This window comes from Petromyzon marinus, chromosome 30 (assembly GCF_048934315.1).
Source record: "Petromyzon marinus isolate PM22_M1 ecotype Great Lakes invasive population chromosome 30, UKy_Petmar_22M1.pri1.0, whole genome shotgun sequence".
Classification (NCBI taxonomy): domain Eukaryota; kingdom Metazoa; phylum Chordata; class Hyperoartia; order Petromyzontiformes; family Petromyzontidae; genus Petromyzon; species Petromyzon marinus.
In genome coordinates, this window is record NC_133696.1 from 6916373 (window position 1) to 6941421 (window position 25049).

General features: G+C 50.0%; 1 protein-coding gene across 1 annotated transcript in view; it reads left to right on the top strand.

Moving 5' to 3' along the window:
* Positions 1 to 25049, top strand: part of LOC116947521 (plexin-A2-like) — a 300758-nt gene that overhangs the window by 230299 nt on the left and 45410 nt on the right. Inside the window, 5 exon segments of the mRNA XM_032963364.2 lie at positions 7378 to 7629; positions 14252 to 14401; positions 17538 to 17772; positions 24005 to 24147; positions 24508 to 24776. Coding sequence (XP_032819255.2) covers positions 7378 to 7629; positions 14252 to 14401; positions 17538 to 17772; positions 24005 to 24147; positions 24508 to 24776 — 1049 coding nt within the window.

Here is a 25049-nt window from a genome sequence, read left to right on the forward strand (position 1 = left end):
ATTGCTACGGGCAACGTGTCCTGCCCAAGCCTCAAGTAATCTTCTTAACAGTCAATATGATGTCCCTGGCATGCGTACGTTCTCTAATACACGCTCTCCTCTTGCAGTCTCTCAGTATAATTCCTTGCACGCACCTCTCCAGTTTAACACGCAGGCTTTCGTGACCAATATTATTCACCGTGAAGGTTTGTGGGTTAGATCGGGTGAATATGAATGTGCCGTTAACCCGCCACCACCCGACACGGCCAATTAAATATGGTTTGGCACGAAAACAAAACGTGAACAATTAGTGACTACTTCAGCAAATCGGTTGCGTGTCGGAGAGTAGACCCGCTACATTAACGTCACCTTCATATTCACGCGATGTAGCACCTCGCTCCATATCTCTGTGCGCACTTGTCAGTAGAGACGTTCAAGAAGGGGCCACGTGGCCCCAGGGAACGCAATGCTTGACCCTGAACCGCCGGCAACTCTGGGTTTAGATGCGGGCAGCAGCTGCACGTGATGAAACCGTCCGTTGACGCACGAACAACCCCCACCCCCATCACATTCATTTATTCATCCTCGCAGCAGCAGATGTTGGCTAGCCATCGAACAAAGACGGCCACTGCATTGCGTGCGTTCAGATGCGCTTCTGCGGACGTTTGGAACGCACTTTAGAAGCCACCGGAGCTATACACTTTAAATAATCTAGATTGAAAACGTATTTCTTTAGAACTGCTTGCTTGTGTTTAGTTTGGTGTCCTTCCCCTGCACCTCCGAATAGCACGGTTTGGCTACGTATGGTGCGAAAAGAGGTCCAAACATACACACATTCCCAGCCCTGAAAGGTAAACATTTCAGTTTTAATGTCTCCTTTTAAAAACGGGGGCCCCACTAGTGCGGACTCAGCGGCCTGCTGCAGCGACTTCAGAACTCGTTCCCGTTGCACCATCCCATCTTCCCGGGTTCCCGTTCTCCAACGCTGGGTGACACGGCGTTCGCAAAGAGGGTTCCGAACGGGGGAAGCCACCGGTCGCGCGAATTGACGCCGCGAGCAGCACATCGGATTTACGATTGTGCGACAAAATAACAAAAATGTGATCATTGAAACGTTGTTTTAAATAACAATCCGCAGATGGACGTTGTTAACGGCGATTAGCTTTGCCGCGTTTCTCTCAATGAGTCCTGTCTTGGACCGCATTTTCGCCGAGGAGACCCGGTCAACGAACGCGCAGGGATGTATTTCCAGGATCACAAAACCGAACAAGCAATATACTGCGGCCGTTTGTGTGTGTGCATCTTTGTGTGATGAGTGGTAGCGTAACGGTTAGCGGGCTGCCCTAGGAACCTGGTGACCCGAGTTCGATTCCCGCTCACGGCCAACACCAATGGAGATTGTCTGAACCGGTTCTGGGACTCCGCTAGGTCGACTCAGTCTCAAATGAGTACCTGGAGCGGTGTGTAAACATCGCCACTAGGGAAACAAAGGCGGCCGGACATAGTGCTTGCCACTCACCCCCTCGTGTGCCGTGCCGCCCTTCATAGGTGCTCGCTCACAGCACTTGCTCCTACGGTCTATTAAGGCTATACGGGGGATCTTTATGTTCGTGTCTTTGTGTGATTGTCGCTTAATTGACTTGCGCGATAACGCCACTCGTCCCGACACCGCTGTGTAATTAGCGGGGACGCACAAAGGCAACGCAACGCGTGCTTCGAAAGGCGTATCGTCCATTAGGCATCGCTCGCCAGCGTATTCACAATTCAGAATCTTTCTTTAGCCTGGAGAAATCCAGTGAGCTGAGAAGCTCTGTTTCACTGATGACCAGTAAGGGGCGGGTCCGAACGTTACAACAACAAACGCGCAATGAGTGCAAAGTGTAGGAACGGTAAGCAAAGAGCTATAAACTCAATCTTGATTTGAAGCTTTCGTGACGGCAGGAATCCATACGCTTTGGTTCTTTCGGTAAAGTGACTTAGTTAGAAATAAAATGAAACAAATCACGACGTTTCGACCGCTCGTGTTGCGATCGAAACGTCGTGATTTGTTTTATTTTATTTCTAACTACGTGACTTTACCGAAAGAACCAAAAAGTATGAGCTATAAACTGTTTTTATTTTTTATTTTTTACAAGGTAAAGCCCACTGAGCCACATAGCTCTTTTTCAGAAGCGACCCGGCCACCACAAACGGTTGCTCAACGAAGTTGCTTATCACGTGGAAATGTATATTCATTCATCCATTCCTTACGCATTAGTCAGCGAAGGAGCCGTTGCGCCAAACGTGTGACCTCTTGCGACGGAATTCACGTGAGCTTCTCTTGGCTGCCATACAACCGGTGTCTCGAGTGATTTGTTTGATCCACGTGTCATGGGGGGGGGGGGGGTGGGGGGGGTGGGATCACGGGGACGCGCGCCATTCCTTTGAGTGTCGCGGTCTCCTTCGAACGTCGACCGCCGACTGATGTGCGTGGTTTTGCTGGAGTTTGCGCATCAAAGACGGGGGGCGACGCTTCCAAAAAAGTGACACGGCCGTCTCCATCGAGCCGAGCTCCCGATCGCTGGGAGGCCGCTCTCTGACGCAACGGTGACATTTCTGACGAAGTCGAACCATCGGACGCCAAGAAGGCGTCTTTTGGCATCGCCGAGGAAATTCATAGCAGCCAAAGAATACTCGAATTCGTAAAGGAGATCACAGGAGTGTGTTAAACCAGGAGTGCGCTCTAGATAGTCGGCTTCTCTGAGAAAATTCGAAAATGAAGCCAAGATGGGAATATTTTTAACGATCTGGGAAAGAAAAATCGCTGTCACGTGGCATCGACAGGACTTTAAAACACAATGTAATAAACAAAAATAACATGACAAAAATCAAAACTATTACTTACAAAGATGAAAATCTGATTTTCTTAAGTCATTCTACCAAAGAGACATTAAATGTTGAAACTGGTCCAGAATGTGTGTTGTGTGTTGTTTGTATGTTGAACTTATTTCGCACTGCACGTAGCCAAACGTGCTATTCCGAGGTGTTGAGTCAATTGTGCTGAAATTATGCATTCCCAGACGGCCGTGTGGCTAATGGGATGTGTAAAAAAACGTTTTATATTCACTATGAGACCTCCTTTGCCAGTAGCAAGATATAATAATAGGTTTTTACCCTTTTATCTGGCACCAAAACTGACACCTTTATACAGAATCAGAATCAGAAAGGGTTTTATTCGCCATGTAAGTTCACACCGACACGGAATTTACTTTGGCAGGATGGTGCATACATTCAACATATAGGAATCTAAAATCTTAAATAAGTTTTAAACAAGTCTTACTATAATGAGGGTTAAAAGTCTAACACCAAGGGGCTGAAGTATATAAAATTAAATAAATATCGAATATAAAATAGCTTTAAGATATAATTTAAAAATAAAAAATACAAATAGGGTAACATAGTTAATATCGGCAAGGTGTCGTTATGTAGATCAAATGTTAAAAACAGTGTTAGCCCTTGGCCTTGTTTAACAGGCCAGCAGCAGATGGGAAGAAACTGTTTTTATGGCGTGACAAGGGATCATGTTTGCAATAACCACAACACAAGCAGTCAAAATGCAAACAAAAATAGACAACTCTGATAATGATATACACTGTCCTTGAAATTGATTGGTCCACACCAGAGACGGCTTTTCTTAGCGCCTTTTGGCGTCATCTGGTCCAACACCAGTGAAGACTAGGCTCTAAGAAAAGCCGTCTCGGGTGTGGACCAATCAAATTCAAGGATAGTGCATATTATCAGAGTTGTCTTTTTGTTTGCATTTTGACTGCTTGTGTTGTGGTTATTGCAAACATGATCCCTTGTATAAAGGTGTCAGTTTTGGTGCCAGATAAAAGGGTAAAAACCTATTACTACAACAACGTTTAATATTGTTTTGTTCAATATTTGTTTATTTGTTCATTGTATTGCCTGCTGTATATATTGATTTGGAGATCAGCGAGTCACCACTGCTTAGTAATTAAGCTTAAGTCATCTGCCGAATCATCTTAAATATGATCCTACATTCTAGAATTTCAGATAATCCATCCGCTGTAAGGGGTAAAGGTGCAGCTACGGCCCGCAATGTCTTGCTGCAACGACTGCTGGTGGAAGAGCCTCAGCTATGGGGGGGGGGGGGGGGGCGCTCGAGAGAGAGTCCCCCTCGAGGACGTTTGGCCTTCTCTTCCACGCTGACCACACGTATTGTCAGATGTGGCAATTGCTCTTGTCCTTAACCCCCCGCACCTACGATTAACACGCTTGGCTATGTACGGTGGGAAAGCAGTTCAACGTGCATACCCACAATTCACAAAGATCCCCCGTATAGCCTGAGCAGACTATTGGGACAAGTGCTGTTGGCGAGCACGCATGAAGGCCGGAACGGCACACGAGGAGGTGTGTGGCCGACACCACGCCCAGCCGCCTTTGTCTCCCTCGTGGCGATGTTTACACACCGCACCAGGTACTCATTTGAGGCTCGGTCGACCTAGGGAACGCTCTTTGAACCGGTTCAAATAATCGTCACCGGTGCTGGTCGTGAGCGCGGAAATGGAACTCGGGTCGCCAGGTTCGTAGCGCAGCGCGAGAACCACTGCGCCACCACTCCCCGCAATTTGCCCCACCACGACACGCGCGCGCGCGACTCACTGCGGCGAACCCATTGACACGTGCCGCCGGGCAGACCGAGGCGGTGATGGTGGTGGGGGTGAAGGTTCAAGAAACTCGCGTCGTTGTTTCCACCTACGCGCCGAGAGATCGCATACGGATGGCAAGTCCAGCGCGCTCGCCGTGACAAAATAAAACTGTTTTTTTTTTGCTGTGGTTGTCCCACCTGATGACGGACACTTGTGTTGCGTCCGAAGCGACGTGATTAAATTTATTTATTTATTTGTTTTCTTTACCTACGTGACTTTACCGAAAGAACCAAAGAGTATAAAATAAAGAGCGCCACATCCCCCCGTTGTTGAGCGCGCCGAAGAAGCGCCGCCCGAGCGGTGGAACACTATTCCCCTCTTTATCTTGTCAATCTTCTCGATTGATGCCCGTGTATATATTTGAAGTCTCACGATAGCTGTGTTTCGCTGGAGTTTTCCAGACATATTTATGGTGATAGCGGTGGGGGTGTTGGTGGGTGTGGGGTGGGGGGTTAGACATCTCTGTGAGTAAGACCGGCTCGGAGAGAGATGGACAGAAGATCAAACTGCTCTGGCTGTGATTGATATGCTGCTCTGCCTGCCTGTCTGCCTGCCTCACTCGCCACGATAACCCCTTGCTTTCAGAGACGGCACCACTCGAGCCATCGCAGGGATGGTGGCGATGACCTCATTGTTGTTTGTTTGTTGGTGTCTACGTTTGTTTACCGGCTTGTCATATTTCATAGATGCTCGTGTGATTTTTTTTGTGTGTGTGCGCGCGCGCAGACAAAATCCCCCTCCCCAGCTGTCACGTGAGCGGCCGACTCTGTTTCCCCGATCAAGTCTAGACCCAAAATCCATGCCTCTTCTCCTCCGCCGCCACCACGCGACTGCATTATCTGCTGTCTGCGATGCGTCTTCCGACAAGCACATTTGCTTTGAATGAGTATCGTCTGAATGTCTATTCGTTGCGGCTCGTACCGCGTCGCTCGCGAGGTTGCCCGTGTTCCAATTCCATTCGGGGTTATGTTTATGGAGACATTTTGAGCGTCATTATTTACAAACGCCGTACTCCTCCGCCCCCCCACCCACCCCCCCCACGACGCGAACGCGTTTATCGTTTCACGTAAACTCTTTGCAAAATTAAACAAAACTCGACGGTGAAGACGCCGGCAGGCCCACGTTTGGAAAACATGAACACACAACCTCCGATTAGCACGGTTGGCTACGTACGGTGCGAAAGAAGTTCAGCACACATACACACATACAAAACGACTCGGTGAATTACGCTGCTCGTCGGAAAACGCAAACGACACCTTCCTGCGGTGGTATATATTCCGTTGCAGGTTTGGTATGCGTGTAGAATATATATAATGAGATCAAGGCGTTCCAAGTTGTTGTATCGCACGTTTCGTTAGCGTAATCTGCGAGTTTCAGAGGACCGCAAGCATCGCAGCCTTGACGTTTTTATCCCTCGCCGCGTTCGCTTCAAAGTGTCGCTCCTGGGTTACCACGGCGGGCGAGACAGACAAACAAAAAACAAAACCCCCCCGAGCGAAACAAATAAACAAACAACCGCCCCCGAGCGAGATTCCGCGAGACGCACTCCGCGTGTGGCGTTGGCGACGAACGTGACATTTCGGCGTTGGTACTTTTGGTCTTTGTTGTTGTTGTTGCTGTGTGTTTACTTTCACGCGACTCTTTGTTTTGGCAATGCGAGCCGGACTCGCCAGGCTTTTCGATAATTATACAATCGCCCGTTCTGCCGCTGTTCGCGCGGCAGCGGTGTGCGTCTTGAGCGGCCTCTCTCAGTTGCGCTTGGCGTCATTAAAGTGTTCAATTTCATATATATACATACACAAAACATTTAAAAGTTTAATTCTAATTAAAGTTTTATCCCCGCACATGCTTGTTTTCAATATTAATTTTTGTTTTCATGTCGGTGCGTAATTACTGCCTGCGGCGATGGCATTTGCTTCAAGTAACGTGGTCATCAATGGAGAGTATAGGACGACAGCCGACGAGTGCGCACAGAGGCGCGGAGAGACGCGCGCTTGGGGGATGACATCGTGAGACGGACGCAGGGCCGTGTGAGTTACAGAACGTGCGCGGGGGTCATGGCATCATTTTAAACTTAAGGTACTCTTTGGTTCTTTCGGTAAAGTCACGTAGTTAGAAATAAAATAAAACAAATCACGACGTTTCGATCGCAACACAAGCGGTCGTGATCAGGCAAAGGAGTCAGCCTCTAAAGGCAAACTGTTTATAAAGGTCTGGGGATGGGCGTAGCCCAAGTGTATCAACAGCACCAGGAGCATGGGCGGTGCACGAGTGTCAATGCAGCAACAATGCCAATGCAGCAACAATGTCAATGTAGCAGCAATGCCAATGCAGCAACAATGCCAAGTGGGCGAGAGACTTAAGGTAAGGTAAGTCGGGCCTTGGGAAGGACGCGTCGAGGAGACTACGAATGAGGATGCTTGCTGGTTCAGCCACAGCAACGGAGTGTCCGCCACAGAATGGAACGCAATGCTAGACCACAAACCATCCCTCGGGGAGATGGAGCGATGAAACCAGCTCGTGTGCAGGCGCTGGGCGGCTTATTACGTCTCGGCGTTCGCGCGAGGTGGACATTTGAATCGGCGTCGATAAAAAAAACGACGATGACGACGAAAAAATAAAACTAATGAAGCACGCGCGTCCGTCCGTCCGTCCGTTCTCGTGTCCCCGCTGCCGCCTCTTGCAGACGTGCGTCGTCTACAACGACACGCGCATGGTGTGCAAGGCGCCGAGGATCGCGACGGAGCCGCTGGGTCCTGCCGGCCTTGAGCCGGGTCTCGGCCCGTCGCGAGTCGACGAGTTCGGCTTCGTGCTCGACGCGGTGCGCTCGGCGCTCGTGGTCAACGCCTCCAGCTTCCTGTACTACCCCGACCCGGCCTTCGACGTGCCCCTCGCCGGCGCCGTCCACGTCAAGCCCGGCACGCCCATCATCCTCAAGGTGCCCGCTCGCTCGCTCGCTCGCCACCCCGCTCGACTCTCACTGCTACTGCTGCTCCCACTGCTTCTTATTTTACTGATGCTCCTACTGCTACTTCCTGCTGCTGCTGCTCTTCCTACTACTGCTGATACTGCTGCTGGCTGCTCGTGCTTATATTGCTCCTGCTGCTTTTGTTCCTACTGCTGCTTCTGCTGCTTTTACTGATGATCCTAAATGCTACTCCTGCCCTGCCTACTACTGCTGATACTGCTGCTGCTGCTCTTGCTCACATTGCTGCTCATATTGCTGCTGCTACTGGTGCCCGCTCGCTCTTCCCGCTGTTTGACTCTCGCTGCTGCTGCTGCTCTTACTGTTACTCCTGCTGCTGCTTTTCCTACCACTGCTGATACTGCTGCTGCTGCTGCTGCTATTTTTGCTGCTAATGCTTGTATGTACGTTGAATCTCTTTCGCACCGTACGTAGACAACCACGCTGATCGGAGGTGCAGGGAAAGGACAGTAAACTAAACGCAAAACGCAGTTCTCAAGATATGGGTTTACAGTCAAGATTTAGAAGTGCCTCTTCCTTAGCTTACCCCCTCCTCAGAGATTCACTGCGAACATGATGCTCGCCACTCACTGGTCATCAACTCACCTGAGCCTCACCGATCATCAACTCACCTGAGTCTCACCACTCACCGTTCATCAACTCACCTGACCCTCACCACTCACCGTTCATCAACTCACCTGACCCTCACCACTCACCAGTAATAAACTCACCTGACCCTCACCGTTCATCAACTCACCTGACCCTCACCACTCACCGTTCATCAACTCACCTGACCCTCACCACTCACCAGTAATAAACTCACCTGACCCTAACCACTCACGGTTCATCAACTCACCTGACCCTCACCACTCACCAGTAATAAACTCACCTGACCCTCACCACTCACCGTTCATCATCTCACCTGACCCTCACCACTCACCAGTAATAAACTCACCTGAGCCTCACTACTCACCGTTCATCAACTCACCTGAGCCTCACCACTCACCGTTCATCAACTCACCTGACCCTCACCACTCACCAGTAATAAACTCACCTGACCCTCACCGTTCATCAACTCACCTGACCCTCACCACTCACCAGTAATAAACTCACCTGACCCTCACCACTCACCGTTCATCATCTCACCTGATCCTCAGCACTCACCAGTAATAAACTCACCTGAGCCTCACCACTCACCAGTAATAAACTCACCTGACCCTCACCACTCACCAGTAATAAACTCACCTGAGCCTCACCACTCACCAGTAATAAACTCACCTGACCCTCACCACTCACCAGTAATAAACTCACCTGCCCCTCACCGTTCATCAACTCACCTGACCCTCACCACTCACCAGTAATAAACTCACCTGATCCTCAGCACTCACCAGTAATAAACTCACCTGACCCTCACCACTCACCAGTAATAAACTCACCTGACCCTCACCACTCACCAGTAATAAACTCACCTGACCCTCACCACTCACCGTTCATCATCTCACCTGATCCTCAGCACTCACCAGTAATAAACTCACCTGACCCTCACCACTCACCAGTAATAAACTCATCTGACCCTCACCCGTTATCAACTCACCTGTTGATATGAAATGCCGAAGGGGAACCCAGCCCCCACCCACCTCTCCCTCCCCAGCAGTGCGTGCCTATCCATTGTACGATTTTGAAACGATGGCTTAGCATTACGAGCTAGGCAATTGTAAATGATAAAACGGACCGACGTATCCCAATTATCGCCGTCTGAGTCGTGTTCATGCGTTCCATCATTTTTCAACCTCGATTGCACAAACTTACGTGGCGAGCTTTCAGATCGCTGTGACCGGTAGATCTGCCCGCTCCGGACAACGATGCGTGAATACGTAAATGCGTGGAGTGTGGCCGCGTGTGTATTATAAAGATGCGCGCACAACGTAGGTGGGTGGGTAGGGGGGAGTGAAAAGACACCCAAAACACCTTTTTGGCAGAAGCTGGCCAAAGCCCTCTAATTGGACGGCGCCGGCAAGGTCATCTATATTTCATGTCCCGCGTGGCATTGGCGGGGCGAGGTATAACGATGGGGAAGGGAATCTGTAATGCGGAAGGAGGAGGGTGGGGGGGGGTGGTGATAGGACCTCGAGAAGCGGTGAATTGTTCGGCCTTTTAATGTCAACTACGCAAGCCCCACGAAACCGAACACTGGCAGCCGGGCGGGGCCGTGGCACGGTGGCTACCGCCGCTGCACGTGGCTTGCCTCCCTGTGATCCAAGGCAGCAAGAGAGGGCAAAAATCTCTTCGTCGTGGGCGTCGAAGAGGAGCCGTCGACCTGGCTTGTCAGGGCGACGATCGGTACAGCAACAACTGTGGACTGCGCCTCTGCCGTACGTGATAGGGCGGTGTGTTCTGTAATGCTAATATAAACTATAATGTGCTCTTTATAGTTGCATTGGCATTACAGGATTCCCTCGTTATGCGCAAGGGATACGTTCTGGAGATGCTCGTGAATAGCAACTTTCGCGGATGAAGATATTGGCCTATGAAAACCTCTTTGTAATGAAATACCAAAAGTAAATACGTAAATAAGTGATTAAATACATGAAAATTATAGAAACGCAAATAAATGTAAATAGCTTATAATGGACATGAAGTAAATACGAATAAATATTCAAGTATTAATAGTTTACACGTTAACTTACCTTACATTATGATGATGCTGCCCATCACTGTATTTAATCACTTTCTCGCATCATCACGGTATCTCATCACTTTCTCTCTCGATGCAGTAGTCGGGTGGAGTTCCAGGTGCAATTCACGGATAGCCAAAATCGCGGATAGCAAGTTCGTGAATAGCGAGGGAATGATGGACTGCTGTACATACATTCTGCAAAAGTTAGCTTTGCTCTGTTTTTATTTAGGTAAAACATATGAATATTCAAGTAAATAAACCCGTACATACACATATATACGTGTATATATGTGTTAGCATAGAAAAACGATGATATTAGGTGCTCGCTAACAGCACTTGCCCCTACAGTCTGTTAAGGCTATATGGGGGATCTTTATCTTTGTCTTTTGTGTGTGTGAGTGTGTGTGTGTGAGTGTATGAGTGTGTGTGTGAGTGTGTGTGAGTGTGTGATAGTGTGTGTTAGTGTGTGTGAGTGTGTGTGTGTGAGTGTGTGTGAGTGTGTTAGAGTGTGTGTGAGTGTGTGTGTGAGTGTGTGAGAGTGTGTGAGTGTGTGAGTGTGCATGTGAGTGTGTGTGAGTGTGTGTGAGTGTGTGTGAGTGTGTGAGTGTGTGTGTGTGAGTGTGTGTGAGTGTGAGTGTGTAAGTGAGTGTGAGTTTGTGTGAGTGTGTGTGAGTGTGTGTGTGAGTGTGTGTGAGTGTGTGAGAGTGTGTGTGTGTGAGTGTGTGAGTGTGTGTGAGTGTGTAAGTGTGCGTGTGAGTGTGTGTGAGTGTGTGTGTGAGTGTGTGTGAGTGTGTGTGAGTGAGTGTGTGAGTGTGTGTGAATGTGTGAGTGTGTGTGTGAGTGTGTGTGAGTGTGAGTGTGTGTAAGTGAGTGTGTGTGAGTGTGTGAGTGTGTGTGAGTGTGTGTGTGAGTGTGTGTGTGAGTGTGTGTGAGTGTGTGTGTGTGAGTGTGTGAGTGTATGTGAGTATGTGTGAGTGTGTGTGTGAGTGTGTGAGTGAGTGTGTGTGAGTGAGTGTGTGTGATTGTGTGTGTGTGTGAGTGTGTGTGTGCGGGCAGAGATGATCTCCCAAGCGAAATGCTGAGGGAGGGTGGTGTTTGTGCACAGACTGCCCTATATGACATCATAACAACAGTCTGGACCACTGGACAGGTTCCGCAGGATTGGAAAGATGCCCTTGTGGTCCCCCTCTTTAAGAAGGGGGACCGCACAGACTGTAACTACAGGGGCATCTCACTCCTCAGTGTGCCGGGAAAGGTCCTGGCAAGGATTATTCAACGTCGCCTTGCCAGGCACGCTGAGGAGAGGTTTGCAGAGCCCCAATGCGGTTTCAGGAAAGGGCGGTCCTGCACGGATGCCATATTTTCTGTCCGTCTGCTACAGCAGAGGTGTAGGGAATTCCAGCAAGACCTACATCTCTGCTTTATTAACCTGGTAAAGGCCTAAGATACCATCAGTAGGCCTGGGCTCTGGGTTGTTCTTCGTGCTTTTGGAGTACCTGACCCTCTGCTCACGATCATTAAGGACCTTCATGATGGTGAGCGGGCCCGGGTAAAACTACGTGGCCGGGAGTCAGAGCCATTCCCTGTACACCTTGGGGTGCGACAGGGATGTCCTCTGGCTCCCACATTATTTAACATCTATTTTGACCACGTAGTTCATGAAGCCTTCAATAGCTGTACCGGGGGGATCTCCATATGGTACAGATATAATGGGAGGCTGATCGATGCCGGGGTGCGGTCAAGGGATGGCTCCCTATTGCTGAACCACGTTATGTATGCCGATGATTTGGTAATAGCTGCTCATTCAGAGGAGGAGTTGGAGACGCAGGTGTTGAGACTGGAGCGTGCTACTAAGAGATGGGGCCTTACCATCAGCCCCACCAAAACTAAGCACCTGCCTGGGTATTTTGTACCATCGGACACTCCACCCCCACAACTCCCAATCGGTGATGGGGCAGTTGTGGAGAGAGTGGAGAGTTTCCCATACCTGGGCAGTGTGCTTATGACTGGCTCCAGTTTAACAGCAGAGGTTTCACTCCGAATCAGTCGAGCGGCAATATATTTTCATAGGTTGCGTAACGCTGTGTGGAAGCTACCTGGTCTGTCGCTCCGCACTAAGCTTCAGGTCTTCTCGGCCACGGTCATTCCCTCCCTTCTCTACGCTTGCGAAACGTGGACCCCCCTAATGGAACATCTTCGTCGGTTAGAAACATTTGGGCTGGCCTGCCTACGATCCATCCTGGGTTTAACCAGACTGGATTGTGTGAGGAGCTCAAAAATCCTTGAAAGATCTGGGCAAGGTCCCATCGGTGAGCTCCTCCGGCGGGGAAGGCTGCGATGGCTGGGTCATGTAGCCCACATGCCCAGCCACCGCATGCCGAAACAGCTTTTGTTCGGCCGGATTGAGGGGGCTAAGCGGGCGCGGCACGAGCTAGAGAAGAGATGGAGTGATGTGGTACAGGAGGACGTGGAGCTGAGTGGACTTGCCGATGACTGGTTCCAGCGATGTCAAGATCGGCCTCTGTGGAGGAGGCTCGTGAAGGATGCTACTGGGTAGTTGGAGGTAGTCGCCCTCCAACAACAACGGAGGGCGGAGGAGCGACGCTCAGAACAACGAGCGGAGCGCCGGGTGGCTAAAGCACAGCAGGTTGGCACAGTAAGGGGCACAGGTGGTGCATCAGCCAGTCGTCTCAGTCAGTCGACCCGTGGCACCTGGGTCTGCCCCGTGACCTCCTGCCAGCGGGCGTTCGACACTTCACGTGGCCTCAGGGTGCACATAGCCTGGCACAAGCGTCGTGGTGACGTCACCGCCACTTAGTGGCGAATGGCGGTTGTTGTTGTGTGTGAGTGTGTGTGAGTGTGTGTGTGAATGTGTGTGAGTGTGTGAGTGACATCGCTGTGGGCGTGAGTCAGAGGGCGCCGGTCACACCATATCACCTTGTGCACCGCAACGGCCTAAATAGGTGCTCGCTAACGGCACTTGTCTCCACGGTCTATGTCTGTGTTTATGCACACCGAGAACATGTTGGTTGGTGAGACGTTTTGAATGAATGCATTACTCTTAATTTAAGATAATCATTTAGATTTCCCGCTTCGTCACAGTCACTTTCTTGATAAGAGACGATAGCAAATGATGGAGACGTACAGATGAGAGCGAGGCAATTCAGACGGACGGGACAATGAATGAGACGGGACGGACGGAAGAGAGAGGCAGGCGAGATTGAGAGAGACGCAAAGATAAGGCAGGCACGGGAGAGAAATAAAATGATGAAGGAAAATGAAAGTAAATAAAACATCATGAGCATATAAGTGAGACGGGCAGATGAAACAGAATGAACGACACAGATGAGAGAGTTTAACACGTGGTAGGCTTTCGTGACCAATATACATCAAGTCTTTTGTTGTGTTAGACTGCGTAAATACAGGGTGCTTAAAATGTGTTTTAATACTTACATGGGACTAACGTTTTTAATAGAAAAAGAACGGATAATACACTGTAGCATGATAACGAATGTAATGTTAATAGCTGCAAAAAGTCAAAGAGTCTCCCACTTGTTCGCCATCGTTGTCAACGCACGTGCCTGGAATCTTCTCCACGTGGTCTCCTGAGCACGGAGGAGTCACGTGACTTGTGGTATTGTTGCAAATTCTCTGAAGTGTGAACATTTTTTTGAAGCACCCTGTATTAATGTGTTTAACAACACTAAGAGTAATTCTTGCAGTCACGAAAGCTTCGAATCAAGACAGTGTGAATGTGTTGAGCAACACATTTATATTTACGCTATCTCACCCAAGAGAAACGCACACAATTGAGAGAGACAAGACAAAGGCACACACAGAGGCAGATCGCCAATAAAGAGACAACAACAAAATAAAACAATCACACTCCTGTCTCCCCTAAAAAAAACAATCAAACAGGGCCGCAACCTGACGCCGCCGCCCTCTTCTGGGGGGCTCCGCCTCAACTACACAGCGCTCGTGGGGGGCAGCGTTTGCACCGTGGCGATCTCCGAGACCCAGCTGCTCGTCGAGTGCCCCCCAAACCTCACCGGCCGGCACACGCTTACGGTAAGCCCCCCACCCCAACCCACGAGTGTCGCGGTGAGAACCAAATCGTCCCATGAATCTGTCTCTCTCTCTCTCTCTCTGTCTGTCGCTTAGCGACCCGCGGTGCAAACGGTTGGGCAGCGCGCCGGACTGCCGATCCAGAGGTCGCCGAGGTAGTTAACATCGCACTGCGGTGGCGAGACGTTAACTACCTCACCTGGTTTGCAGGAGGTCGTGGGTTTGAGCCCAGCCCTGACGCCTGTTTATTTGAAGTTTGTTCATGTCTCTCTCTCCGTGGTCACGTGGATTTTTTTCTCCGGATCCTCCGGTTTTTCCGTCCACTTTTGGAATCTACGTGCTGTTGGAGTATTTGGCTGCTATAAATTTCTAGGTGATAAGCCACTTCGTTCGAGCTCACATTCGTGGCCAGGTCGCTTCTGCAAAAGAGCTACATAGCCCACTGGGCCTTACCCTGGTAAAATATAAAAAAAATAGTTTTTGTTAGTTTAGTTTAGATTCCACCTCCCGGCGTGGCAGTTGTTAAACGACGGTGCAAGTTTCTCAAATCCTCTCCACCTCGGTCCATGGGTACCAGTACAGTTAGTCGATAGGTGGGGTAAAGTGAGGGGGTGCTCCCACCTCTTCCAAGACGTACGATCAGCGTGTAAGTCACAGACCAAATACCCTCTCGAGTCCCCTGTGGTGTAAGTTTCTTCCGCCAACAGTAACGTGAGACGAGCATTTGCAGGGCTGTGCCTTTACCCCCTTTAAGCGTTTATCAACCGGGTAAAAGTATGGAATATAAAAACTTAAAAGTGTGTAAAGGAAAACGGGGAAACGCACGCTTGGAATCGCGTTGAGAGATATTAAGAGGAACATGCGGATGAGATATCATGCGCAGGGTAATGGCGTGCATAAAACCGTTAATAAAAGTGGGCTTGGGAGACGTTACATTGCTAGAATGGATGATGACGATAATGATAATTATGGCCATTGATTAAGTATTTATAACTGAATGGCAGCCAATGAATGGAATGGGTCAAGATAACGTCAAACTAACGGAGATATAGCAATGGAATGACATCAGAGAATCGTAAGAAGGGTGGCAGTGGCTTGGGGAGGGCCTTCATCCAGGAGTGGATTGACCATGGTTGATGACGATGGATGGCTTCCACCATGGGTGCACAGTGCAAGGCTTTCACCACGTGTGCACGAGCGACAAAGAAAATTAATCACAACGGCCGGCCTACGGCAAAACTCTAGCAGCCACCGGCCCGGACCGGGGCCGCACCGCCGTGCCAGGGTGTGAGAGCCACTCCATCCAGTTCCTCCAGACGCTGGCGGTCAGCAGGCAGGCAGGCAGGTGGGGCGGAACGTCAGACGTCGGGCGGGACGAATGCGCGGTTCACGCCGACGGCACGAAAAGAAACGCCGTGCAGCAAAAGAGCAAAATTATAGTTCCCCTTTTTGTGTTTTTTTTATATTCATTAGTTTCTGTCGGCTAATTTTATTTCTTTTCGTCTCTTTTTCCGCCGTTGGTTTGGGCGCTTCCTTTCATCACTCGCTCGATGTCCAAATTAATTAACCCTGAAAAAAACATCAAACGAAGCTAATTCCATGACTTGGAATGCTCCCGACGTTGGATCTGCTTGTGCTGGAACACCTGGTATCTTTTGTAAAGGGTTGTGCCTTTCAACCTCGGTGGCTTGGTTTCGACCACGAGTGCCGAGCGAAATGCTCAGACGAATGGAAATGTTTAATGAGAGGAGGTGGAAAGAAAGCGGTGGCTGGAGAGATGAAGGCGGAGTAGCGTGATGGTAAATTAAACACAATCTAATTGGAATTGGAAAGACTTGTAAGTCAACAAATACATGTTCGAAATGATAAGATGGAAATGTACACGGTTGATTGTGGCAATTGTAAGGCGACACCGACGGACGTGCTGATGTGGAGACGAACGGAAAGATTGTCAGACACATAGACGGATAAACGGATGGATGGTTGGAGAGATGGATGGATGGCAGAATTGACAGACACGTGAGCGGATGGTCAGATAGTTGGACACATTCATTGAGAGATGAGTGCATGTACGGAGAGACGGTTGGACAGACAGACTGATAGACGGACAGATAGATGGATGGACAGATGTAAGGAGATACAGATGAACGGTTGGATGGGATGGATGGATGGCAGAATTGACAGACACGTGAGCAGATGGGCAGATAGACGGGCAGATGAATGGACTGATATATAGACAGCTAAAAGGATAATTGGGCAGATTGACAGATGATCAGATGGATAGATAGATGGACAGACAGGCAACAATTGATGGAGAGATGGATGAGTGCACATACAGAGGAACAAATGGACGGATGGGCACGACACGGGAAAAAAACATATTTCAGAGTGAAATTACTGAAAAAACATTTTATTTGGCCATTAAAAAAATACTTTCCACCAGCACAATTAATTGACAAACATGGCTCTTAATTGTCAAAACATCCCAGTCCGCTGAACAATCTCCTCTTTACAGTATTTTGTTTACGTTTTTGTTTTTATTCCCATTATTATTGTTTTTGTTGTTCTCTGACAAACACATAATTTATTTTATTCCGGGAATTCCTTTGGGTTGCTGCAAAGCCCTTTTTTCTGTAATGCCGCTAATGCTTTACTTTGAAGAAGCAAATCTATCGTGTGTTTTTTGTTTATTTATCTATCGTGTGTTTTTTGTTTTATTTGAAAGTAGTTTCGTTTAAAACGTTGTGTTCCCTTCTGTCCTCGTTGTGCGTGTCGTGCGTTGTGTATTGGCGCTGCAGTGGCGAGGTGTTAACTACCTCGCCTCGCATACAAGAGGTCGTGGGTTCGATCCCGAAACTGACGCCTGCTGTACAGTTGGAATTTGCACGTTCTCCCGGTGGTCGCATGGATTGTTCTCCGGGTCGTCCGGTTTCTTTCCCTCCACATTTAGAATCGACGTGCGTTCAGAGCATTTGGCTGCGATGAATTTCCACGTGACGATAATTAGCCACTTGGTTAAGCTACCGTTTTGTGACCAGGTCGCTTCTGTTAAAGAGCACTATAGCTAACAGCGCTCGTGCCCAACGGTCTCCTGAGGCCATGCGGGGGATCTTTTGTCTCTACCTTCGTGCGGCGCTAGGTATGCGTGGGCGGCGTGGAATTCGCCGCCATCACCGTGCAGCTCTACCCGGACAAGTTGCTCACGCTGCCCACCATCGTTGGCATGGCGACGGGAGGCGGGCTGCTCTCGCTGGTCGTCGTGGCGATGCTCATCGCCTACAAGCGCAAGTCGCGCGAGAGTGACCTCAACCTGGAGCGGCTGCAGACGCAGATGGACAACCTGGAGGCGCGCGTCGCCCTCGAGTGCAAAGAAGGTGAGCGGGCCGGCGACGGGCGTGGAGGAGCTGTAGCCGAGGGGGTAGGAGGTTAGATGGGGGGGGGGGGGGGTGATAGCAGGGGGGGCGGGGGGAGCGGGGGCCATGTGGGACACAGGGCAGTGGAGCTGAGATTACACTGAGTGGGTAAGAATCGGTATCGACTGGGTGGAGGGGAGGTATAGCCGAGGGGTAGGACGACGTGGGGCAGCTTAGGAAATGATGCAGGTTTTAGTTCTGCTTGACAATTTAGTACCTATCCATCCACGCTACATTTACACCAGTGAGTCAGCCACCTTCACACCCAAGGGATGGTGGGTTAAGCCACGTGGTGGTCTTATGCCCTCGGGCAGCGAGCGCTCGCTTTCCGTGCCCGCTCCCGAGGCGGCACTCACGGCAGTGCGAGCGGCGCGGCAAAGTCCAACGTCGACGTCGGATACCGTAGCGAGGAGTGCTGATCGTTCCGACGTGCGGGTGGCTCCGTCGGTCAGAATTGTGATCGTCACCCGGGCCACGTGCAATACTGTAGTGTCTTTGCGAGCGCGAACTGCTTTTTGTGCTTGGTTTGTTGTCCTTGCCCCCACACCTCCGATTAGCACGGTTGACTACATATGGTGCAAAAGAAGTTCAACACACATGCATTCGATATCGTCGGGTGGTCGAGGGCTAAACAAATATAACGCTGGAATTAAACTACCAGACGGTCTGACCCAGAAAGAAATGCGAATCGCTGTAACGGCTACGCGAAGATTACGCTGTTGACCTTCGAGCTGGAGTCGAACTCATAACCATGCGGCTGTGGATCGTTGCTAACATTCTAACCGCCATTGGTGGACCAAGTAATGTTGCCTCTCGCGAGGAGTTGTGACACATAAGGAGATAGAAAGCGCGACGCGATGCTCTGCCGCCGGTGGCCAGTAATTCTCGCTCCTGTTGGTATACAATGAGATGTCAGCTTCAAAAAGCCTCCGTGCTCTTTCGCCACGATTCTCTACACCAATTTACGGGCAGATGTCGACGATCAAATATCGTTGATTTTCTTCGATCGATCATGCGCGACGGCCGTCGTGGGGCGCACGAACACCTGAAACGCATTTCTTTGTGTGCGTGTTGTTGGTGTGTAATTTGTGTTTGCTCGCGCGTTAGCTGGTGTGTGTTTGTGTGGATGGGGAGCGGTGGCACAGTGTTGAGCGCACTGGTACTATCAAAAAAAAAACTACACTAACTATTTTTTTTATTTTGCCAGGTAAGAGCCACTGCGCGACCTGGTCACTCAACGGAGAGGCTTACCGTGTGGAAATTTATCGCAGCCATATACTCGAAATGCATGTTTCCAAATGTCGAGGGGAAAACCGGAGGACCCGGAGAAAAATCCACGTGACCAAGGGGAGAACACGTAAACTCCAAATGTAAAGGAGTCAGGGTCGGGGTCGAACCCACAACCTCCTGTATACCTGGCGAGGTATTTAACATCTCGCCACCACGGCGCCCCAAACCGGACGAATCCGAGTGCCAATTCCCGCTCACAGCCAACACGAATATCTGAACTGGTCCTGGGCCTCCAAAAGGTCAATTCAGCCTTAATGAAAGGTCTCTGGGCATGGTTTTAGCCACACCACCGCCTGCTAATGCCCCAATGCGGCCTTAACAGATACTCGCAAACAGCACTTACCCCAACAGCCTTCTTAACGGCGGGGAGGAGGTGGGTGATCGTTGTTTTGACTTTGCGTGCACAAGCGTGCGTGCGTGCGCGCGTGAAAGGATTGATTTTGTTGTTGTTATAAACAACTAAACGTGCAAAAATATCAAAACATTTATTTTTAGTGCAAACAACTCAACACGTGCAAATAAACAAAAACAAGAGATTACCCTGTTCATTTATCTTAGCGGAGAGCACTTTCACGCCGCAACACAAACGGATTTGAGCAGCTTGCGTCCAATAATAATCGCAGGATTAAGGCACTGGCGCAAAAATTATTAACGCACGAGTCTGAATTGGAGGAGACAAGCTGCTACAACCAGTTGCCGTGAAAAAATAATAATAAATAACACATTATGTACATATATATATAAACCAGCCTCATGTTTCCGAAGTCCAGGAATAATTTGAAATTGCTCGCTATCGAAAAGGAAAAAAAAAATGTGTTTCTTTTTTCTTCTTTTTCCCGTGGACGAAATAGAAATTCTGTCCGGCCTGGCGTGAAGATATCCCGCCGGGCTTGCAAATGCATTTGCAGTCGGGGTGTAAATAACGACGCGAATTTCAAACGCGCCCAATACGGCAACGGCCGTGGTGACATTGCTCCCAGAATATGGACCGGGTGGCATCTGCGATCCTGAAATTTTCCCCTTTATTATAATCACTTGACTTTTTTTCTTAAATCGCCTTCTTTTGGCAAGGGTGCTTTGTGCACATGCACACGCCTCACGGCCCTTCGCATTGATTAGTCCATCGCGGTTCTGCAAACCGCGCAAAACGTGCAGTTGTATAGCCCCTATTTTGTCAATGCAATCGCTCAGTGACCTCGCGCAATTTCGAATGATTTAATCCGGGGGAATAATGACTCCGGCGACAACAACAAAAATCAGAACCGAACGTCACCGTGTCGAACATTTCGTCCGGCATAGCACGTCCGGCACACATCTCACTATGACTGTCGTGGCTACTGCTGGGCACGTGCCCACCAAGTCCAGTCTCGCAGCGACCCGGAAAAATATTTGGTGAGCAATCAAGCGCCGCGTCGCGTCGGTCAGTGCGCCTTTATTTCCACGTTTTCACTTTGCGCGTTAAACCAGTTTCTGTAGTGGTGGCGACGGTGGCGGCGGTGATGGTGGCGGTGGTAGTGGTGGCGACGGTGGTGGCGGTGATGGTGGTGGTGGTAGTGGTGGCGATGGTGGTGGCGGTGATGGTGGTGGTGGTAGTGGTGGCGACGGTGGTGGCGGTGATGGTGGTGGTGGTAGTGGTGGCGATGGTGGTGGCGGTGATGGTGGCGGTGGTAGTGGTGGCGACGGTGGTGGCGGTGATGGTGGTGGTGGTAGTGGTGGCGATGGTGGTGGCGGTGATGGTGGTGGTGGTGGCGGCAGTGGTAGTTGCGGTGCTGGTGGCGGTGTTGGTGGTAGTGGCGGCAGTGTTGGCAGTGGTGGTGGTAGTGATGGCGGCGGTGGCAGCGCCAGCATCGATCGCTCCAGGAGGCGGTGCGGTGTCCGTTTGCGCGACGCGAGCGTGGGAATTGATCGAGCGTCTTGACTCCGACATCGCAAAAGTTCACGGTCCACGCGCACCACGGCAGCCACCGCACGCCAGCCGCCAACGGCCAGCCGCGCATTTGAAGCTCGGCTTCGCGGCGTCATTAATCACGTCTCTTTATCGCGGCATTATTTTCAGGGCCACCAGGGATCTTTGTTATGTTATTGAAGAGGAATTAAAGGGCCCATTGTTTGTGCTGCCGTTTTTTCCTGGCTCTGTCTTAAAAAGCAAACTGTCTTGCTTTCATATTTCCTTTCATAATAACCCAGCTGTCTGCGTTCAGATGCAAACCCTTCAAGGTTGTGCGTGGCTGTAAGGGCAGCGCATTCGGGAGCCCCGTTGTGGAATTACACCGAGAAGGCAGAAAGAGGAAGTGGCGTGGGTTCCGAGAGCCATTCAGATAGACATCGAGTTTGGCTGTTGGGAAAGGGATGGTGATGACAAGGTGGTTAAGACAAGGGAGTTGGGGCGCCACGGTGGCAAGATATTTAATCCCTCGCCTGGTATGTAGGAAGTCCTGGGTTCGATCCCGACCATGATGCTTGTATATTTTGACTTTGCATGTTCTTCCTGTGGTCGCGTGAATTTTTCTCTGGGTCTTCCGGTTTTTCCCCTCCACATTTAGAAACGTGCGTTCGGAGCATTTGGCTGCTATTAATTCCCACCTGATGAGCCACTTAGTTGAGCTATAATTGGTCGCTTCTGAAAAAAGAGCTGTACAGCTCAGTGGGCCTTATCTGGGGTTAAATAAATAAATAAATATAGCAATGGAGCGTCAGCCAAAGTTGGGGGTGAATAGTTCCCATTCATCGCCCGCCGCGGAAATGAAGCTACGAGATCAACTCGTGTTGCAGGAGCTAGATAAAAAAACTCCACTAAACTATTTGAAGAAATTTACGATGTAATGCCCACTGAGCTTTTCGCTTCTTTTTCAGAAACGATCTGGCCACAAATAATCATAGCTCAACGGATTGGCTTATCGCGTGGAAATTTAGAGCAGCCAAGCTGCTCTAAGGAGGGGAAAAAATCCACGTGACCGCCTGCTGTGTACAGGGCGAGGTAGTTAACATCTTGCTACCACGACCGTTGCACCGTGAATACTGTGAGGTGGGGGGGGGTAGAGACTTCATCCAGCAGTGGATGAAGCATGGCTGATGATGAATGTGGATGGGTCACAGGCCTTGAACCTTTTTTCTCGATTGAATCCTTGAGCCAGGGTTTTTCGTGTATTTTTTTTATCCGACAATCATGAGACTCTTAAGTGACTGAGGCTTTCATGAGTAATTTAATACCGTGTTCAATACATTTAATCCAGCAAGTCAAAACTGTCCAATTTGTTTAATTTCAGTCCAACTAAAATGTTTCATTATCAAAGCTAGCATAAGCCAAATTAACTCGTCATCATCATCATCAGCTATGGGCAATCCACTGCTGGATGAAGGCCTCGCCACTCCATCATTATCATCATCATCATCGCTGTCACTCCTCCGCTCAGATTACAGACAGGGTGACACTTTCACCCGGATTTTTTACAGCAACAACAAAGTGTGTTTTCTGAGATAAATTAGGAACTATTTTTTTTATTCGCTGTTTTTTTCATACAATCATTGGTGTCCAGGTTGAGAACATCACCTGACTGTAGCTAAGACCATCAGCTGACTATAGCTAAGACCATCAGCTGACTACAGCTAAGATCATCACCTGACTGTAGCTAAGGCAATACATTGACTAAAGCTAAGACCATCACCTGACTATAGCTGAGAACATCAACTGACTACACTTGAGAACACGGTTTAATCACAGGCCGCAGCTGAAACTCAGGATCTCAGCTCCGCATGCTCCGTGTCTCTCTCTGACAAGGTCATTATAAACCCCACCGAACCACTCAGCCACCTCCTATTAAAACGTCTCAGCCTAGATCTTTTGAGCTAGCCTTCCATTCAACGGCTCTTTCTAAGTGTCTCTTTGTCTTGAAAAAAAATATACAAAATACTGCACTGTTAAAATTCATTTTATATATCCCTCCCCTCCCCTCCCTCCTTTGTCAAATCGTCTCCTTGGAAGAAGTGGTCCTGATTCCTTAAGTTATTATAAGGAAGGCAATTTAGCCGAAATGTCATTGCCTTTCTTTTCACTCAGCGATAATAATTTTGATAAAAGTAAGTATTCGCTGGAACATTATTTCTCAATGTAAAAATAGACACTTGAGCACTTAAATATAAACGCGCGCCCGCGCATATCCGTGCACGGTAATTTGTGCCTTTTCAGAGACGTTTCTCCGTTTTCATGGTTTAGTTATTTTTCTTTTCTCTTCTTAGAGAAAATACTTTATTCCGAAATTGTGAACGGGGCTTTATTTTCGCCGTTCAATAAACTAATTTTACGAAAATTATAATCATCGGGCACCTCAACAGCAACAATGCGATTTACGCATCGTACACAAACGTAACACCCGCCCCCCCCCTCCCCCCCCCCCCCAGCGTTTCCGCGGCGTTAATTTTACATCTGTGTTTGTAATTTAACATTTCAGTCACGCGTGGCCTGAACTTTTGCAGATACAAGCCCCATTTCTGAGCTCTTGTCAAATTTGTTCCGCCACCGCAACTGCCTGCCATTACAACTTCAGTCGTGCGAATCTATGCCTGGATGTTAAGTTGGGTCTCAAATTATGCAGCGTGGGATTCGTAGGCCAACATAAGACCCATAAACTCACAGAAAACCCATAGACTATCATAGGACCCATAGTGTACATGTAGGCCCCATAGACTTACATTGGACCGATAGACTACATTTCGGACTCATATAGGCTTACATGTGACCCATAGGATTGCATGGTGGCTACAGACTCAAATAAGACGCATACACTCAATTAGAGCCCACAGGCTAACCAGGACCGCACGTAATCACTTAGAACCCACGTACCACATGCAGGATCCGTCGATGATCACAGGACCCACAGGCTAACCGTGCGTGCATCCACCTCAGCGTTTGCGGAGCTGCAGACGGACGTGGACGAGCTGACGAGCGACGTGGACGGCGCCGGGATCCCGCACCTGGCGTACCGCACGTACGCACTTCGCGTGCTCTTCCCCGGCATCGACGACCACCCGGTGCTTCGGCCACTCGAGGTGCCCACGCTCTACTGCACATCCTGCTGCGTGAAAGCCCTGTCGCGAACCCTGCCGCACCCCCGTGCTGCACTCCGCGCTGCACGACCCGCTCCACTCCGCGCTGTACATTCACTCCGATGCATTCCCTGCTGCACTCTGCGCTGCACTTGCTGCTCCACGCCCAGCACACCCTGTACATGCTGCATCACTGCAGCACCTAGCTGCACCCCCGGACTTGCAGCACTCTGTGCTGCAAACATGCGACCAGCACCACACCACCAACAGCCCCCACCACCCCGTCATCATCAATCATCATCACCATCACGAGCATCTGTTCTGTCGCCCGCGCCACGGTTGCCCACCGCTGCGCCAACCCAGGTGGCGGGCCACGGGCAGGAGTGCGTGGAGAAGGGCCTGGCGCTCTTCGAGCAGCTGCTGGGCTGCAAGCTCTTCCTGCTGGTGTTCGTGCGCACCCTGGAGGCACAGCGCGGCTTCTCGATGCGCGACCGCGGCAACCTGGCGTCGCTCGTCATGGCCGCGATGCAGGGCCGCATGGGCTACGCCACGGACGTCCTCAAGCAGCTGCTCGCCGACCTCATCGCCAAGAACCTCGAGAGCAAGGGACACCCCAAGCTGCTGCTGCGGAGGTGAGAGGGAGACGCCGTGGGTGCGTGGACCCCAACGCACGCGCACACCGAGGGCGTTCACGTCGCAGCCGTGGTCGTTGCCGCTGCCCGTGGTCGTGGATGACGGCGTCATCGTAATGACCGTCGTCATCATCGTCGCTCTCGTCACTGTAATCATCGCCGTCATTATCATTGTCATTATTATCGTCGTCGTCATGCGCAGTCTTCAACGTCATTATAGTTGTCATTATCTTCGTCTGGATTGTCATTGTCGTCGTCGTCGTCATCCTCATT